Consider the following 20,638-nt stretch of genomic DNA (forward strand, 5'->3'; position numbering starts at 1 on the left):
ATCGTACCAAATCTCTTCAAATTATCGTATTTTGATTAATAATAGTTTATCGTAAAGAGGGTCAAATTACTGTACTCGTACAATAATTATCGTACGTCTGGGAACCCTGGTCCGCAGTCCGCACAAGTCGACAGAGGGAGAGAGAGAACGAGGCGCCAAAAGTGAGAGGCAGTGGGAGAGGAGTTACACCAACGCTCCCGCCTCGTCCGAAGGCGATCGTACATACTTGAAAGAATTCCTATATGAAACTAAGTTAGAAATCTCTGAAGCTAGAATATCTAACTCGGCGAGAACTGTAGATACTACAGACAGTGTAGACTTGAAAGAGAAACATTAATCGAGGCAGTAGTAAGAGACTTGCTGATAGCCGAAGAGGAAGCACGCAAAGAACAAACACAAGCATTACGAAGAAAAAGGAATATGCTAGCATACAAGAATTTAGAATAACCAAAACATGAGAGATAAACAGTCGACCGAGTTGACATATCTAAACCCGCAAAACTCGCTACAGATACATTATCATCTCAATAAAATGTCTACACCTATATCATATATTAATAAGCTTATGCATGCTAACACCTCAAACTAGGTGTTGAAGACGACAGAATGCGCCGACGGAGCGAGCATTAATGCTTACCGAAACGGTCCTTATGTGAACTCTTTAACGGTCCTTTGGCGAACGCTTTAAACGAGATTCAGACCATGAAAAGGGCGAAGTAGGTATTGGAGGGCACAGAATCCCATCGTCCAGAGAACCGACTCGGTTCCCTGGCAGCGGACGTTTCCAACTGTCGCAGGGCAGTCCTAGGCTCGGGCTACATACAGACGAGGGCACCAACACCTTACTTCTAACAGGGAACACGAAAATGAGCACACACTGGAGGGTTTCGGAACGTTCCCGTCACGAACTAAGTTCAAATTTTATTAGAACTAAAAATAGGTTAATGTTTTAACTTCTTGTTACGCTTTTCCTGAACCGAATGGGGAGTAGAAGGCGGAGCTACAATGGAAGTCAATACTAGCCTACTAAAATGCCTAGTCTGAGTAGGGATAGCCTGACAGGTTTAAGCCCTGATCTAACTAATTGCTTTTGCAATCTATTAGTTCCAGTCTTCCCATATCTGACATATTCAGGCATAAATTCCTCAGAACAATTCCCTACATAATTCACATCTAGTAGTTCCAAAATCACACCCTGTATCCCTGCCAGTACAAAGGAATGTTGATAAACTTCCAATTTCACCATCCTGGTTACACCAAAACATTCCTACATTGCCTGATGTTATTGGTTTTACTTCCGGTGGAAGATATCCTAGGAAAATGAAATTACAGGTGTAAAACAGTTAAACTTCATAGAATACCAACAATCGCCTAGCCGCAATGGCGGCAAGGAGAATTCTGACAAGAGCTAAAACATTCGAAACATACCTGGTGGAGAACAGATAAACTAGACAGTCATCCGGGCCGCCATTCAATTTTTTTGTTTGAATGCAGACTCGCCTAATCGGCGGGGAGATATAGCTATATTTAACAGTAGGTAAGATTCATCTCAAATAATTATAATCACCCTAATTCAATGTAAAAGGGACCCAGCTACACCAACTTCAAAAATAAACAAGTTCTATGCACACATCCAGCTTGAAGTTCACCGATTAATTCCTTTTGTGCCAGACTTGGTTTGTTTAAAAAGTAACTTTTGCCCTAGCTCAGCCCTTAATAGTGTTTCAATCCTCAAATATTTTGTAATGTATTTACTATTGGGATGTGCCCAAGTATCGGTATCGGTGTGACACAGCTATTTTTTATGGTATCGGTATTGGTGAAATTCTGGCCGATAACAGCCGATACTTTTGTCAATATAGAAATTTAATATCCTTCTAGGCTTCCTAAAATGTAGATATTAACAAAGCCCACCAAATACAGTTTGGCATATATATTATTAATTTTCTGTAACTGTTTTCATTTCTAGGAAAATTATATTGAATATTATCTTTAATAAAACTGTAATTTCAACTTAGTTCAGATGGTCCAAGTCCAGTATGAGTTGGAACTTGCAAAGAGAATTGTGCTTTTTTTTTGGGGGGGTTGAATGTTTTGTTGATCTATACTGAGAAACAAACTCTGGTCCTTTCTTAATCTTATTTTTATTATGTACCAGTATCTCATTTTTCTTGGGATTCCAATAGAATCAATTTATATATTGTAATGAGGCAAAAGATAAACCCCTCCATTACCAGAATCTTTCACAATCTAAATAAATGTCTGTCAACTGTTTCTAGCCAATATATAAATAAAACTCAGAATAAAAGTATAAATTAGTGAATTCGAATAAGCACTATGTACCTAAATTGTTGTCTTCTAATGGTAGCCATAATATATGCCAAACTGTATCCAGCTAATAAAGGATTAAAATACTAATAGTTATACTTGATGTTATTTTTCAATATAACTTATGCCTTTGAAATTGTTTGTATAACCAAATTATATGACCTTTCAACTTCTGAAACTTTAATATACAATAACCAGAGAACAAGAATGATTTTAGTAACAATATATATTCTCCTAAATAACAGTGCAATGGAGGGAACAGGTATCAGTATCGGTATCAGCTTTAAATGTTGTATCGGTGCATCCATAATTTAGTATCCCAGTTTTTTTAGTATTTTTAGGTTAACATTCTTTGCATGTTCATTTATGAATGAATAATGAAATATAATTGCCAGAGCTTGGTACATGTATGGGACGAGAGTAATGACAGTCAAGTGCACTGAAACTGGATGCAAAACAGGAGTATAACAGTAGCAAGAGAATTAACAGGTGCAGAGGGTAAGCCACAGTTGCCCCATATTCAGGCTCTGTTTTCATATTTATCAACATCCAAAAAGTTCTAAACCATGTGAAATGACAGATTTTTTATTCAATTTGTATTTTTCATAACTAACAAACCTGAGGTCTTAAAATTAGGAGTTACTTCCTTACTGCCATTAAGAGAGGGCATGATTACTCTCTTTCTGTTTAAAGCCGGTCTAGTTTGCCTGATTTTTCTTTTCAGTCTTTTCTCTGGGTGTGCTCAGTGTGCGTGTGATCTTGTAGGTTTGTATGAGTTATGAGAGATCATGGAGTGTTTTGCCTCACCAACGAAGCTTTATTCAGGATCTTACAAGAAACAAAGGAAATTCCCTGGAGTGATTGGGTTTCCTTGCTTGAGATTTTTAACTTTGGTGTCTATGGTTCCTCACCCAACGCGCAGTAGGTGCAGAGAAAAATGATATAGTTATGATACAATAAAGTTTTATACATACTTACCTGGCAGATATATACATAGCTATTACTCCGTCGTCCGACAGAAATTCGAATTTCGCGGCACACGCGGCAGGTAGGTCAGGTGATCTCCCCCCTGCCGCTGGGTGGCGGGAATAGGAACCATACCCGTTTTCTAATTCATATTTTTTCTTCCAGCTGTCTCCTGAGGGGAGGCTGGGTGGGCCATTTAATTATATATATCTGCCAGGTAAGTATGTATAAAACTTTATTGTATCATAACAATATCATTTTTATACATTCAACTTACCTGTCAGATATATACCTAGCTGATTCACACCATTGGTAGAGGGTTAAAAGACAGCTATTACTGAATAGACAGGTAAACAACATACGTTGTAGGTAATAAATAAATAAAACCTTGGTTCCTATGTGTTTAGACGAAAGGGTCGACTTCCTAGCTATTGCTAGTAGTCTGCTTCGTCTCAAGAGCCTCAGCGAGGATGTGACCTATGGCTAAGAGTTCTTGTAGATCTGTCAATGGGGTCTTATCCACTTAGTACTTGACAGAATCTAGTGGTCATTTGTCAATGGGGTCTTATCCACTTACATGACAATACACCAATGCCTATTGGCATAATTTAAGGAGCACAACACCGATCCCGATCACCTGATCCTAACACGAGGGTTTGTGCTTAATTTGAAAAGAGCTATCCCAAACTCATTTCAAATAACCCCAGAAAATAATACACTTATGTTAAAATAAAAAAAAAATAAATGAAAATTTTAATTCACTAGTTAAGGATCAGTGTCGGCTCCCTATCCCAGCAACGCATCCGTGGACACGTATAACAAAGAGAGAAGGATCTCTCATAGGCCCACTTGATCTCCTTCGTGCAAAGAGAAGTCAACACAGAGTTGCATCTCCCGTTATTACAGCTAATATGACTCTCACGACATATTGTTATGGAAAGAACAAGAATTGTTAAAAGCTCGCACTTCAAGCGCTTTTAATTCTTAGCTGTTTGAAGGAATCATCAAGTTACTCAAGAAGTGCTTTAGAGATTCCACTGTTCCAAAGAAGACCAGGGCTTTCTTCGAAACAGATCTCTTCTGGATGAAGCCCAGAGCCTGGCTTGCGCCTGGCTGGTGCCTCGCTCCAGCCTGGCGCCTCGCGCCTGCCTGGCGCCTCACCCCTGCCTGGCGCCCCACTCGCGCCTGCCTTGGCCGCCTCGCCCCTGGCTGACGCCTGGCGCCTGGCTGGAGCCTCGTGCCTGCCTGGCGTCTCGCACCTGGTTGGCGCCTAGCGCCCGGCTGGCGCCTGGCTGGTGCTTCGCTTGCCTGGCGCCTGGCTGGCTCCTCGCGCCTGGCTGACTTCTCCCCACTTGCTGGAGATTCGAGCTTGTTAAGAGTCTCGATGAAAACTGGCGATGTCCACCTCGGACACTTTATTTGCCTGATTTATTCACCTCTAGCGCATCTGCGCCAGATTGGAGGCCTACTCCTTCTCCTCATCAGACAATGACAGTGTTTATTTGGACTGTCTTGCTCTGGCGTCTTTACGCCTGTTTGGCATTTGGCGCCTGATTGGCGCTACGTTGTCCGAAAGTCTGAACATCCACAATCGCTTATCAGGAGATGGAACAGGGTGGAAGAAATTCTTTCACTTTGAGCTTATGGCCTCTGCAACAAGGGAGGTAATTTTAGTCAGCTACATCCAGTAGACGATAGGAAATCTAATAGTCCGAGAGACCAGTCTTCCTTCGAGGAGGATCATACTTGATACTTCCGTTGCTAACAAGCACTCTTCCTACATGTTGATGAGTTCTCTCGTTGCAAAATCTTCCCTATCCTTGCATGAAGGCAGGGAAAGAGCCTGGAAGTCTAAGGAAACTCTGAGCTGAAATTGGGAGGATTCCCGATTTCTAGCTCTTTAAATATATCTCTTCAAACCTTCTGGGAAGTAGTTTTGAGCCCTCATCGTATTCCAAAGACTCTGTCAGCAAACGTTTAAACCTTATCTTTTTTGTAGATGACAACGTAAATACATTGCCTGGACAACGAATCCTTTATCTGAAAGCGTTGATCCAGGAATAAAAGGTTTTAGTTCTTTTGCCAAACATACCATGCTGGCAGGAACCCATTGCCGAGTCTTTCTAGAATTTGATTCCAGATTCCAAGCCCAAAATCTCACTCGTCCTTTTGGTCGATTAGTACCAAGAGAAACATTGATGAGGAGCAGTTCCATCTTGTCAGAACACGGAATCTGAGACCCAAATAGGATCCCATTGTAACGTAACTATAAGATCTCCTAGTCTTGTCGTATAGAGGTATTGTATAAGATCCCGGAAGATCTTAATGCTCTGCTATCTCCAATTCCCTTTATAGAGACAGGGTATAGTCTTTTACTGCGTTCTTTGATAGCAGATATATACAAAGGTAATTCTTCCCTCTGAAAGGGAAGAAAAAACCGCTATGTGGTTCACAGAGGTATCGGAAGAGGACAGTTTCCTCATTCCCTCTAGCACGATCTGCAGTAATTATATATCTTATCTATGACTACTGTCATTTACCTTGAAACATCCTCTCATTCATGTCCACTTCTGGTCAGTCTGCACGCAGACAGACTCAGAGTGGAGAGGATGTTAAGGTCCATTTAAAATAGATGCTGAAAGAATATTCAGACTGTCTTGGAAAAGACTTCCAAAACCTGCTGTGAGAAGAACGTGACCTCTGAGAATCCAACCTCTCTAAGTCTAAAATGAGGCATAACGTATTATCCTCTCTTTCTCTGACGCCCTTTGTCTTACATTCTGTAAAGAGTTTATATTTTAGGGGAAAAAAAAGACTAAATTTTATTCCCCTTTCTATAACATAAAGATGGCGTATATTGCTACCTCTCTCTTATATTCTTTCTTCCTGACCTCGTGCCTGGGCAACGAGAGAATGGAAAATTCTATCATCGTTATTCTGCAAAACAACAAATTATTATTATCCTATTCTCCTAATAATTGATCCAGGATCGAGGAGAATCATTCAAGATTCCTATCCTAGGACATCAGGCCGTAATGTACGGTTCAGATACTTGAAAGAGCCTCTCACCCAATACTGAGAGCTCCTACGAGTCTTTTCCAGTACCAAAACATTACAAGGTCTCCCTTGTTATATGTTTACATAGGAGTAGGATAATATAACATCCTGTTAATAACAATGAAAGAGGAGAAAGAGGAGCTGCATGGTTCAAGGGACTAGCCGAAACGTGCAATAAAAAAAGGGGTTGCCAAGGTCTTTCTAAAACCTGCACCCAGATTAACTTATGAGTCCGATATATTTTCTATCACTTGTCTCATAAGGTTGAGGATAGCGAGAGACCTCTAAAGATATCGGTTCTCTTCACTATGTAGTCTAGGGTCTATAAAGCAGAAGAACCCACTTATCCTGACACGTACTACGTTCGCCTGTGCGATATCTAGAATAATTGTCAGTAGAGGGTTGATCTGGCAAAGAAAGTTTCTCCCAAAACAACTCCTCTATGCCAGGAAAGAAGCGCTCACGACCACTATATTACCTGACATGAGAAGTCTGTTCTTGTTAGAGACTTCAGCAATTTCAGTTAATCCTGACAAGGGCCACGGCCGCCTGTGCGACAACTTGTGTCCCTGTCAGGAAAAAACTGATCTTGTGTCAGTTCTCAAAGAGGAAACTCTTGGAAAGTCTATCTCCAAATACTGAGAAATTGGAGATCCTGATGTCTTGCGCCTGGTTGGCGCCTCGCGTCTGGCTGGCGCTCGCGCCTGGCTGACGCCTCCCGCCTGGCTGGCGCCTCGCGCCTGGCTGGCGCTTCACGCCTGGCTGGCGCTTCGCGCCTGGCTGGCGCCTATCGCCTGGTTAAAGCCTGGCTGGAGCCTTTATGGCCCATTACTTGCAACCGTGGTCAGGAAATCTCGATATCAAAATAAGAAGAGGTGCTGTAAGAATCCTATAATTCTACAGTACTTCCATAGTTGGATGTTTCTTCTCAATTTTCCTCTAATTCGAGTATATCGGAAGGGAATTATTCTTTCCTCGGTTAATTCTTCCGTATCCCCCCACCCCCCCTTTTTTTCCTGAACGAGAAGGACCACTCCAGTGCGAGGGACTGAGTAACTTCCCAGCTCTATGTAGGAAAGCATAATTTGCTCTAAGGTATATCTATTAACTAATTATTTTCTAGTTAGAGCCAGGCGTCTGGCTGGCGCTTATGATTCCTTATGGCATGGTTTGAGGAAAAGGAAGCAGTCTACAGGAAGACTGTTCGTCTTCTTACTAAGAGATCTATGAAGAAGACTTCTCGCAGTTCTCACAACTCTTTGCAATAAATGTTAGACATACTTTAACAGTTATTATCGTCGATCGAGGTTCTCACGGACTCGCAAATTCTTGCATTGCTTTTATTTAATAACTCGCTCAAACGAGAAATATTTTGGATGGTGCTCTTGGCTTATTGCACCAAGCTGGCACAATTTGCGCCAGGCTGGCGCAACTTGCACCAGGCTGGCGCAACTTGCGCCAGGCTGGCGCCTCCTACTAATTATCTTTATGTTATGTGCCAGAACATCTGTGTCTTTATGGTACCCGACATCCTTTCATATGTTAATTCCGTTCTTATTATGAAAAACTTTTATATACGTAGTATAATCCATTCAGGGAAACCATTTCCCACTAAAAGAATGTTTCCCATCCGACTCATACAACTTCTGCGCAATATCCGATTCTAAATACGGTTGTGTCCTTTCTCGAAAGACTTAACCATACCGTAGTCTTGAAGTGAATCTCTATTACATCTCTCTTCTCACTAAGTATGTACTCTAATAAGCCACGCTTTCTTAAGTATGAGTGCATTAAATAATATAATGTTCTGCTGCATTAGAATCCTTTAATCATGTTACCTATGGTAAACAGCATTGAAAGGTTATAATATCCTTCTTATTGAAAGCTTCCTAACAAAAGGCAGACAATATTTTATTTATGATAGCTTCAGTATTCCCTCAATCCGAGGCTAAGACCACGATTGTAGGGAAGAGATACGGTTAGTTATCCCATTCCGCAGGAGAGAGAGCTGTAAACGACCGCTCACGACTGAGAACAAGATGGTACTGCGTTCCGTTGGTCTCAAAGCGAAAGCAGTCTTCGAAAGCCGTCTGGCCTTCCCTTTCCAGAGTTGCCAGTTACTCCATTAAATACAGGAATTTTATAAAATTATTATCGAACTTCAGGAAGTTTTTATATAAGCATAATTAAGCGAATGAGACTTCGACAAGTCTACAAACTAAATAGGTGTCGTCTAAACATTCTTTTAAACATATTCCTTCCTAGGAAAGTCCTAGAAGGGTACTGGTAATTCATGGAAACTTCTTCTAACACGAAGAAAAGTGTTCTATCCTACTCTCAATCCACCAATAAAGAAATGCTTCTCCGATCACTTCTCGAAGACATGATAGCATCATATAACTCATACTCTAGCGTAATAGAATCCTCTATAATACTGTTACATTAAGGTAAACCGTATTAATTTAGGAAATTTTTGTAAGGATTTCACTTGACCATTATAGTATAAATTTCGGTATGTGTATATGCCTTGCCATACCGTAGTCCTAAGGCGATTTGTCCTAAGCATGGTATGAGCTAGAAGCTTAAAAGTCATACTATATGCTTTATCACTCAATGAGATCCATATAATTCATTCAATTGACAAACAATCTAAATCGTTCTCATCATGATAGATTTATATCTAAAAATGCACCGATGGGGAATTTTATGTTGAAATAACAATTTCATACCCCCATGGGATAGCGCTCTCGTCTAGTTGCGAAAAAATGTTCGAACAATGACTTTATCACAAATGTTATCGAATGATCTCTAATATTAGAAGGCGCTAAATTGTCGCCTGATTCCGAAAGGTGGATCGATTAATGTCATTCCTCATTTTGAATAATTCTACCAGAAGCATTATACGAGGATCTTCGCCAATTTCATTCATTCAAAGTTCTTCTATCCATCGAGGAACAGTAGGCATAAAAAGGGAGAAACACTATTTTAGGATGCCTTTCCAATGGCTATCCCTGGCAGTCTGGGACGCTCTACAGAACCTGCCGAGGACGCCTGACCGGTAAGGATTCTCTGAAACCTCCTTACGGTTTTCGACATTCCTTCTCCTCTGGGCTTGTGAGCTTGGAAGAGGTCTAGACCTGAGAGCGAGACAGAGCCGATCAGACGCACCCTCCATTGTAATGGGGGAAACATTATATTCACTCTTACGTTCTAAGAGTTCGCATTTGAACTATATCCAAAGTCTACAATTTGCAAATATGATATTGTAGATTCTGCGGAGTAAGAAGGTGATGAGGATGCAACAACTACTAGTACTGTTACTACTATAATTGCTCGTTAACACAAGAGCTAATAAAGCTTCTAAAGGATAGTTACTTTTCTGACTTCCCCAACTAGGAAGAAAGGTATACATTTTCTCAATCAAACTCTAACACTTATTTGTATTAATGAATAAATATGACAATTTGTCCAAAATTGCATTTTTCCTAACTATACAAACTGCAGGTCCTTTTCTTTTCAATAGGAAGGTACTAGCGGCAGCTGGATAGGTCGTAAGCTTCGAACAAGGGGTTCGGTAGTTAACTGCTTGTTCCGACAGGCGCGCTAGCGCGCGCGACTGGGAGGTAAACAAATCACTTTTGCTTTTGGCCCAAGCAAAAACTGCAGAGTGAGGGGTGGCATGATGGTGGGGCTATATGTAAAAGGACCTTCAGGTTTGGTTTTATAGTTAGGAAAAATGCAATTTTGGACAAATTGTCATTTGTTCCGACACGGCATACAAACCTTCGGTTCCTTTTACAATAGGAAGACTCACTTCGTGGTGGGGAATCTGAGTCTTTTGTGAACAGACTGGTGTTCGCCCAACCTTGGAAGCCTCCCTGGTCGTAAGAGCGAGGGAGGGATCCAAGCCTCTGTCCGATTGATCGGGGTGTGCACCGCAGGATCAATGGTCAGACCTCTGGACCGAGTACTAAGAGAGAGGCATGCGTATCTCTTCGTACCAGCAATGTAAGAACTTGTTCCTGTACAGGAGCAAATATAAAGTCATGGGTTTGACTCTTGTAGGCATCCACTTCCCCCCTTGTAGAAGGAAGTGGTGGATATTCTGCTCCTATCCCTAGTGAAAGGGATAGGATGGGGCTCTGTCATATAGCTCACCTGCATCTCGTCCTCATCCAGCGTAGTGACGACCATGGCCCTCTGCCCACAGGTAGAGGGGGAGGAAAAAGATGGGAAGAGAGAGCCAGTCACTCACTCACTCACACATCCATCCACACAGTCACACCAGGACTCGATGCTGTTCAGCCTGCGAGGGTCTGGGTTAGCTACACAACTTGTTGAGCAGAGCCACCACGGGTCCCAAGGAAAAGGTATCCAAGGACCTGTGGGCAATATCCCGAAGGTAGAAGGACGTAAAGGTAGTCTGGTTAGACCAGACCCCTGCCTTCAGGACCTGCGCCACGGAGAAGTTCTTACGAAACGCCAACGATGGGCCAATACTTCTGACTTCGTGAGCTCTCGGACGGGACGTACGGATGTCGTCACTACCATCAGCCTCATACGCCCTCCTGATGACCTCACGCAGCCAGAATGAAAGAGTGTTCTTGGATACTTCTTTCTTGGTGACCCCGGTGCTAACGAAGAGGCGTCGACACTCAGGCCTGAGGTGTCGAGTTCTCTTCAGATAGCGCCGTAGCGCCCTCACAGGACAAAGCAGCATCTCATCCGCATCATTATCGGTGAAGTCCAATAGGGAGGGAATCGTGAATGACTCGAACCTGTCGTCAGGGACCGACGGTTTCTGAGTCTTCGCAACGAAGTTCGGGACGAAATCGAGTGTTTGAGCGGTCACGGATCCCCATCCCCTGGAGTGTCGTACATCATAGGAAAGACCATGAAGTTTCCCCTACTCTCTTCGCCGATGCCAGGGCCAGCAAGAAGAGGGTCTTGAGGGTCAGATCCCTGTCTGATGACTCCCGGAGTGGCTCGAACGGCCTGTTCGAGTCAGACTCCTAAGGACGAGGAGTCACGTCCCACGCAGGGGGCCTGAGTTCCCTGGGTGGGCAAGACCTTTCGAAGCTCCTCAGAAGCAAGGAGATCTCGAACGAGTTCGAGATGTCCAACCCCCTCAGTTTCAGGACGAGCGCCAAGGCGGCTCTGTATCCTTTGACTGTGGGGACTGAGAGAGCTTCTCTCGGCGAAGAAAAACGAGGAAATCCGCTACCTGCTGAAGAGTGGCTCTGAGAGGAGATAGACCCCGTCTACGACACCAACCACAGAAGACGGCCCACTTCCCCCTGGTACACAGCTGCAGAGGACTGACGGACGTTTTCCAGCCATCTCTGTTGCTGCTTGCTACACAGAAAAGCCTCTCGTTCGCAAGAGATGGTGGATAACAGCCAGCCTGAAGACGGAGGGACTGGACTGCTCGGTGGTACCGCTCGACGTGTGGCTGGGCGAGAAGGTTGTGCCAAGGGGGAATCTCTCTCGTTTCTCCTGCCGAGAAGAGCCAGCAGGTCCGGATACCAAATGGCCTGTGGCCATTTGGGAGCCACCAGGATCATCCTGAGATTCGGGTTGACCAGCGCTCGACGATCACCTTGCGAATCAGGCTGAACGGGGGAAAGGGCATAGGCGAAGAGGTTGTCCCACGGGTGTTGAAGAGCGTCCTCTGCAGGCTGCCCATGGTCCGGCACGGCCGAGAAGAACACCTGGAGCTTCCTGTTGTGCCGGGTGGCGAACAGATCCACGACTGGTCGCCCCACAGGTCGAAGAGCCTTTCCGCCACGTCCTGGTGTAGAGACCATTCGGTCCCTATCACCTGATCCCGACGGCTGAGCGTGTCTGCTACTACATTCCTCTTCCCTGGAATGTAGCGTGCCGACAGCTCTATTGAGTGTGCCTGAGCCCACTCGTGCACCTGCCGAGTCAACTGGTACAACGGGAGAGACACTAGGCCCCCCTGTTTGTTGACGTAAGCCACCACCGTGGTGTTGTCGCACATCAACACCACTGAGTGTCCCATCAAGCGGTCCTGAAACTCTTGGAGAGCGAGAAACGCTGCCTTGAGTTCCAGTACATTGATGTGAAGGTGCTTGTCGTTCTCGTCCCACACTCCTGAAGTCAGCAACTCCTCCAGGTGTGCGCCCCATCCCTCGGTCGATGCGTCTGAGAACAGCTGCATGTCCGGGGGGGGAGTGCGCAGAGGCACTCCTCTTAAGAGGTTCCTGTCGTCCAGCCACCAGGCTAGGTCCTGCCTCACCTCCTGTGTCATGACACTGGGAAAGCTTGGGGGATCCGTCGCCTGCGACCAACTCTCCTTTAGTCTCCACTGAAGAGACCGCAGGTGAAGACGCCCGTGAGGGACTAACTTCTCGAGTGACGACAGGTGTCCGATCACGACTTGCCATCGCTGAGCTACCTGTTCCTGCCGAGACAGGAACTGGTTGGCTGCTCCCTGAATCTGCTGATCCGCGAGTCTGCGGGGAAGACTCGCCCTGCTACCGTGTCGATCAGCATACCCAGGTACTTCATCCTCTGCTTGGGCTCGAGATCGGACTTCTCGAAGTTCACCACGATCCCCAGATCGTGACAGAACTCGAGCAGTCGATCCCTGTCCTGTAGCAACTGCGAGCGGGAGCTCGCCAGGACTAACCAATCGTCGAGATACCTCATCAGACGTATCCCGTGCGAATGGGCCCAAACAGACACCAGAGTGAACACTCGCGTGAACACCTGTGGGGCGGTTGAGAGACCGAAGCACAGTGCCCTGAACTGGTACACCGTCCCGTCGAGGATGAAGCGGAGGTACTTTCTGGAGGACTGATGAATGGGTAGGTTTGGAAATACGCATCCTTCAAGTCCACTGAAAGCATGAAATCGTTCTCCCTGATGGAGTCGAGCACTGAGCGTGCCGTCTCCATCGTGAACTGGGTCTGGCGAACAAACCGGTTCAGGGGAGAGAGATCTATCACCGGGCGCCAGCCTCCCGTAGACTTTTCCACCAGGAAGAGTCGACTGTAAAAGCCCGGTGACTGATCCGTGACGATCTCTACAGCTCTCTTGCTCAGCATGGTCTTGATCTCCTGTCTCAGTGCTACGTCCTTCGATGACCCTGGAACGTACGACTGCTGTTGGACCGGGTTGTTGGAGGTGAGGGGTGGCCGAGATTCGAAGTAATAGATATCCCTCCCGAAGGACATCTACAATCCAGGTCTCGGCGCCGTAGCGCTGCCAAGTTGCCCAATGGCTGGCCAGGCACCCCCACTTCCGGCAGCAGGTGAGGGGGAACGCCGTCCCTAGCGTTTCCCCCCTTTCTTCGACTTCTTCCCAGAGCCTCCACGGGATGAGGAGGGCTGGGAGGAGGGCTGGTTACGGCTCCCCTTGCCAGAAGTCGAAGAAGACAGAGTGGGCAATTCCCCGGGGGCTTCGACGCAGCAACCGTCTTAGCCGCCGAGGAAGCGCTAGCCGAGCTCTTAGACTTGGCCGCAGTCCGAGGTTGCCCAGAAAGCCTTCGAGACTGCCTGGTGAACCAGACGGTCACTGTCGTCAGTGCGCCGTCTGTCCACCGCAGCGTCCACCATCTCTCCTGGGAAGAGAGACGCGGAACTCCGTAAAGGTCCGTTGCGAAGTCCAACGCCGCTTCACGCCCGGCCGCCCTGGAAACCCGAGTAAGGACAGCGTCCCTTCGTCGGAGAACCAGGTTGGCCCACAGGTTCACCGTCTGGTGGGCAAGGAAGGAGATGGCTCTTCCCCCAGACTGGCAAAGTCTCCTGAAGGCCGAGTCATCTTCGGGAGAAAGAAATTCCCCCGGAGTTGGCTGCGACCTTAGATACTGTGAGGGACCACAGATCTAGCCAGGAGACGGCCTGGAAAGCTGCCATGGCGGTAGATAGATTCCAGGCCGAGTGCCTCTTGCTGCGAGAACCACAGGTTCTCGGACAGGAGCTGTTGCAGAGACACACCCGGAGTCAGCCTAGCTAACTCCGGGTTCACCTGTTTGGGCGGCATCGGGTCTTCAGATGGCACGTAAAACCGCCGCTCTCGTAGCAGAGAGGTGGAAGCAGCTTGCTCGACCTGCCAGACTTGAGCGAACCGTCTTGTCCGGAGACAAGCGATTCAACCTGGTCCAGCACTGAGTCCGCAAGCTCCGAACGCGGCAAACCCACCGTCGGTCTGGGTTCCCTCTTCGGGCCCCAGAACGACTCGAGCCGGGACGTGGGCTCGGATGGTGGGAGCGGCGATCCTTCCCCGAGGTCGTTGTGCTGACGAATCAGCGCAATAACCTCGGCAAAGTTCCTCTGGATCTCAGGAGTGACTGCATCCTGCGGAGTCGGACCGTCCAGTCCCTCAAACAGGAGCACCTCCCGAGACCCTCCTCCCTCAAGGAGAGGAGCAGCGACAGCCCCCTCTCGGTCTCCTCCAACCACCTGTGCGTACGACCTGGCTGGTCCGAGGACCGAGCCTGGTACGTACGACGACGTGGCTTGGGATCCTGAGGGGCGCACCCCTCACGATTCACTCCTCAATACCTCGCCCCTCCCGGTGTAACCCGAGGAGGTTGAAGGTATGGGAGAGGAAGACCTGACGCTCTCTCCTCGCTCGCTGGTAGAACCAGCGGGCTTGGAGGACTGCAGGCGATCGCCAACCCGCGGTGGCGATCGAGCTGCAGACCTAGTCGAGCCGTCTCGCTGTGGAGAACGGCTGGACCGAGAACAGCGGCCCCGGTCTCGTGTGTCAGAGGAGCTGGTGCTGGTCGCCGTACCCGATCGCTCTCTGTGAGAGCGACGGTCAGGCGACCGGCGAGCTCCACTGTCACTGGTGAGATCGGTGCGTATCCTCACGGTGCGTCAGTTCGCTGGTACCAGCCGTGGCTGGTGCCGGCGAACGGGGGGACCTCTTCCCAGCCTCAGCCCGTTGGCCGGTCCATGGACCGTCACGTCCGCCCGGGTAGCCAGCTGCTCGCCGCGAGAGCGAGAGCTGGCCTGGTGAGAGTCGCGTGAGCGGCTGTCACCAGTCTTCCGCTCCGTGCCGTGAACCTGACGCTGAGGCGGACTCAGAGGTCTGGTTCCTGGCATGCACGGTCGCTGGTAGGCGACGTACACTCGGTACCTCTCGCGAACGAGCGGCCGAGCGGACCCTGCTGCTGTGGCCCGAACCACTGACAGCAGGTGAGGAAGTGCCGGTGTTAGCCGGCACCCTCTGGTCCCCGTAGTCTTCTTCCTTGCGGGAGAAGAGACGGGTCCTGCTCTAAGGAGCAGGGCGACCAGCGGAAGAACCCCCACGTCTCACCAGAGCGAGACGGGCCCTTAGAAGTTCCCGAAGGAGACTTCTTAGGGGGGGGGGAGGCGACCTTCTTCTTCTTAGGCGGGGGAGCCTTAGAAGAAGAAGGGGAAGAGGCGGCAGACGACGACGACGACGAAGAAGACGATGAAGACGACGACGACACCTTCCTCCTCTATTCTTCTTCTTCTTCGTCAACCTCCTCAGGACCGACGTCAGATCTGTCATCCAGGACGGAGCCGGGGCTGCTGTTGCCGAAGCAACAGGGCCCGGACGTACCTGTCCGAACAGACCAGGCATCGGGAGCAGCGGCGCCAGGAACAGGAAACAACATCAGCAGGTGCGAGCATCACAGGAACGGCAGACGAGACAGCAGGAGCAGGTACAGGGACAGCAGCGGTGGTCACGGCAGGTACGGCAGACTGTGTGGGCGGTCCAGATGGGCGAACCAGCGGCACAGACGTCCTAGGTACCGGTGGGAGGTCCAGGGGCGAGCTCTTCGGGCACATGAAGTCCGGTCGCGGCAGCACGGCAAACCAGGTGGCGGCATCACACTCCCCCGAGTTACGGCGACTGGCCCCTGCACCGATGTAGTGGGTGTTACAAAGAGACGCCGTGCTGGGTGTACAGCCAGGTGAGGAGTTGAAGCGTAGCCGGTGTTGTAAGGGTCGTGGTGGTGGTCGTGACCGTTGCATGGGTGACCGCCACGGAGCCAGCGAGATGATAGAGCAGCCCCTGGACACTCGGCACGCCCTGCAGCCCCAACGATGCCCACACCTGTCCGAGGTCATCCTTCGCGGCAACCGCACTGAGGAGGCAAAAGTCGGGTGATTAGAAGGATCCTCTAACCCGCTCGCGCGAAGACGAACGGATAGAGGACCCGCCCAGAGTACTCTACGTCAGGGTATCTAGCGCCCTCCTCCACACTCGACACGTCAGGAGAGGAGAAGGACCTAGACACCCCCCCCCCGAAGGGGAAGGCGCGAGACTGGAAGTTGAGCGGGCGGCAGGAAGAAGAACGAAGTGTTCGTCACCAAGGAGTCGCGGGAGAGCTTTCCGACGACTCCTTTGCAGGCCTTCGCTTCTTCCTCGCCCTCATACAAAGTCCACTGCGCCTCCGACCAATCATTACATACATCACAGGGCTCGCTCGGGTGCATTCGCGCCCCCGACACCGAGCACACAAATATGAGGGTCAATCTCCGGGAACGATCGGAACTTCCCGCATTTACGTTTACACCCTTTCGATAACCGGGCAAAGTCTCCGTGGGGTAGCGAGGCGAGGAGATTTCCATCATTAATAGATAATTGATTGAAGCAATTAATATGAAAAGAAAAAGAGAATGATTGTACTTACAATAACTCTTTCATACACAATTACAACCAAATACTCAGAAAGCAAACGACGAGAAGCGGGCAGAGAGCGTCGAAACACACACGTCCATCCACTGCGAGGCCGAAAGCAAAAGTGATTTGTTTACCTCCCAGTCGCTGCGCGCGCGCCTGTCGACAAGCAGTTAACTACCGAACCCCTTGTTCGAAAGCTTACGACCTATCCAGCTGCCGCTAGTACCTTCCTATTGTAAAAGACCGCAAGGTTTGTATGCCGTGTCGGAACAAATAAGTAATTCCCTTTCATGAAAGTATAAGTAATTCACTTTTCGTGAAAGTGGATGAGTGTCTACCGAAAACTTTGGTAGTTACCCGTCACTAATCTTCGAAATTTTCGAAGATAATTTTATCAAAATATTCTAAAAGTTAACAAAAGCGTATGCCGAACCAAAGATCCATTACTTCCCTGTAAAGTTAGCCCAGCGATCGATGGCGATGAAACACGAAAATCCATCAGGAGGAACTGCAAACGTTGTTTACATTCCAAGCGACAGAAAAAATATGAATTAGAAAACAAGGGTATGGTTCCTATTCCCGCCACCCAGTGGCGGGGGGATAGATCACCTGACCTAACCTGCCGCGTGTGCCGCCAAATTCGAATTTTCTGTCGGACGACGGAGTAATAGCTATGTATATATCTGACAGGTAAGTTGAATGTATATAACTTATGTACAATACTAATTCATGTTCAATTTGTCATTATTGGTCAGTGGAACAATGGAAAAAGTGTTATGAAAATGGTCAGTACAGGAGAAAGATGCCGCCATCTTTGGACGACCAAGCATCTTCAGCTTTTGTTATGACTATGCATGATCTTTTCCACCTCGTGTTTTTGTTTTATTCACTGTAATGGTTGCCCAGCTCTCCATTTTTATGCTTGCATAACTATTTTCACATAATTTCCTACAACTACGTAGATTAATGTCCATTTATAATGACTGATCTCCTTACTTGTCTCCATCTAAAAATACATATTACCTATCCTTACTATTAATACCAAAACAAACAATCTTTCACAAATTCACAGTGACTTAATCTTTACATATCAACAGGGGATTTTTCCCTTTTTGTTCAGCACAACATTTGTCTTGTTGTTTCACTTTGAAGATTCATTTCTTTACTTTACGTTTTATTGTTCTGCTTTCTTATGCAGACATTCTGATATGAAGGTTACCTTCGTCCATTCTTATTGTTCTCTTTTCACAAGATGAGGGACTATGGTCTTTCAAGTCGCTTGGTACTGCTGTCAAGTGCAGATTCTGTTCTTACCCTCATGGCAGGTGACATGTGTAGCGCAACGCTGGACAGTTGGTGGTCCTGGTCTCTTCCCTTTTGGCAGTAAAGTAGCCTTGTTGGTTTCTAGTTTTCTGCCTGAGATGCAGCCTGTTTCAATGCCACTTTCCCTACTTTGAAGCAAGTTTCTTTGGAAATCTTCTTCCTTGCAAGTTATATCCCCTAACTTTAGTTTGCAATACATTCATGGAACTAATAGAGGAGGCTGATATAGATGAGATCCTATCTGTAAGAGTTTACTACCGGATAATCACTCATAAGCTAGTAAGCGAGTTCCCAGTGAACACACAGCACAAAGGTACCAACAAGTGAGATTTAGTATTAAGTAAAGAAAACTTGAAAAACTGAAAAACTGGAAAATAGCATAATTCTCAGGCAGGTTAAAGTTGAGATATCACACAGTCACCTACTGAAAGGAAGATATCACACAGTCACCTACTGAAAAGGATAGAAGAAAGTGAAAAAAGGATGAAAATTACGTGAATCATGAATAGTTAGAATTCTAAAAAATGGCAATATTGCAACAACAAAATGAGCCTGGGAATTCTGGTTGGAGGGTGTTCCACATGCAACATGAAACTACCGTTCTTTTGTATGTTTAACAAAGACTTTCATGTCTGGGAAAATTCAGACCATGAATGTGGGGCATATATGTGAATGATGGGTTTGTAAAAAAGCAAGCAAGATATATTATAAACAATATAATCATAAACATTCAGGAAAAATGAATAGTTAAAATCAAAACTTGCTCTATTACTTTTAAGAAATAAAAAAACACACTGTTGTAAATACGGAATACAGAAGCAGTGTTAACTCAACCAGTCATTACTACATCTCACAAAAGATACTGCACACCTTACTTTTATTTTAAGCTCAGAGGTCTGGTTAAAAGAGTCTTTTATCCTATCCTTACTTATAAACAACAGTGAAGAATGTTTAATCAACAGGTAATTACACTTCTAAGCTAAAACAAGTCCTTAACTACTAAACTGAACTTACTCTGTGGATAATGCCTGCAGAGTGGATGTATTTAAGTCCTCTCAACACTTGATATATTAAAAACTGAACATGATCGTCGGTTAACTTTTGTGTTTTAACAATATTATTTAAATCTGCCCCCATCAAAGGTGTGACAAGGTACCTGGAAAGGTAAAAAAAATTTAATTTAAACATCATGAAATTAACGATATGCCCGTAGTTTCCAAACAAATTTAAGGTAAGTGTAAAAATAGCAGTAGTACTATACTGCCAGTCTAATGCAGATGGAGAAAAATGATATTGTTATGATACAATAAAGTTTCATACATACTTACCTGGCAGATATATACATAGCTATCGACTCCGTCGTCCCCGACAGAAATTCAAATTTCGCGGCACTCGCTACAGGTAGGTCAGGTGATCTACCGCCCTGCTCTGGGTAGCAGTGGACTAGGAACTATTCCCGTTTTCTAATCAGATTCTCTCTTCCACCTGTCTCCTGCGGGAGGGCTGGGTGTCTTCATTGTATATATCTGCCAGGTAAGTATGTATGAAACTTTATTGTATCATAACATATCATTTTCATACATTCAACTTACCTGTCGATATATACATAGCTGATTGACACCTTTTGGTGGAGGGCAAGAGACAGCTAACTAACTGACTAGAACAGGTAAACAACATATGTTGTAAGTATAAATAAACCTTAGTTCCTACCTTATTAGATGGAAGACTTCGTGGCTACTGCCCAGGAGTCTGCTTCATCTCAAGAGCCTTAGCGAGATAGTGATCTGTGGCCAAGAGTTCTTGCTGGTCTGTCGATGGGGTCTTATCCACTTACTCGGCAGAGCCTAACTGGCGTTTGTCAAGGGGTGCTAATCCGCTTATATGACAACACGCCTTCTTTAAGGAGCACACAACCGATCCCGATCACCCGAACCTAACCCGTGTTAGTTCTAAGATTGCCAGAGTCATCCCCCAACGCTTAGCAAAAACAACCACAAACTCGAAACTCATACATACAAAAATAAAAATTTTGTACCCCTCTAATAGTCAGCTGTCACTCGATTTTCCTAATGAAGCGAAGTGAAGGCCGCCAGTGCGACATCTGACACTCCCAATGCACAGGAAACACGAGAACACATCCGACAAGAGGGTTACGTACACATATTTAAGGATCGGTGCTCTCTCCTTTACCCAGAACCGTCTGTGCTGACACAAACGGACCTAAAGAAAAACATTTCTCATACGTTACTCGCACATCTTTTAAATAATGAGATGCAAATACTGAGTTGCATCTCCAATAGGTTGCGTCCAAAATATTTTTAAGTGACATATTTCT

At 46.5% G+C, this 20,638-nt stretch overlaps 2 protein-coding genes across 2 annotated transcripts in view; one reads left to right on the forward strand and one right to left on the reverse strand.

The window, feature by feature from the left end:
* LOC135217580 (mitogen-activated protein kinase 14-like) overlaps positions 1 to 20,638 on the forward strand; it is a 230,324-nt gene that overhangs the window by 29,609 nt on the left and 180,077 nt on the right. The gene's annotated exons all lie outside the window — the stretch shown is intronic.
* The window catches only part of LOC135217516 (mitogen-activated protein kinase 14A-like), a 29,306-nt gene continuing 27,955 nt past the window's right edge, over positions 19,288 to 20,638 (reverse strand). Inside the window, exon 4 of the mRNA XM_064253474.1 lies at positions 19,288 to 19,459. Coding sequence (XP_064109544.1) covers positions 19,303 to 19,459 — 157 coding nt within the window. The 3' untranslated portion in view covers positions 19,288 to 19,302. The remainder of the gene's footprint in view (positions 19,460 to 20,638) is intronic.

The sequence above is a fragment of the Macrobrachium nipponense genome, chromosome 7, assembly GCF_015104395.2.
Source record: "Macrobrachium nipponense isolate FS-2020 chromosome 7, ASM1510439v2, whole genome shotgun sequence".
In the NCBI taxonomy this organism is placed as follows: Eukaryota; Metazoa; Arthropoda; class Malacostraca; order Decapoda; family Palaemonidae; genus Macrobrachium; species Macrobrachium nipponense.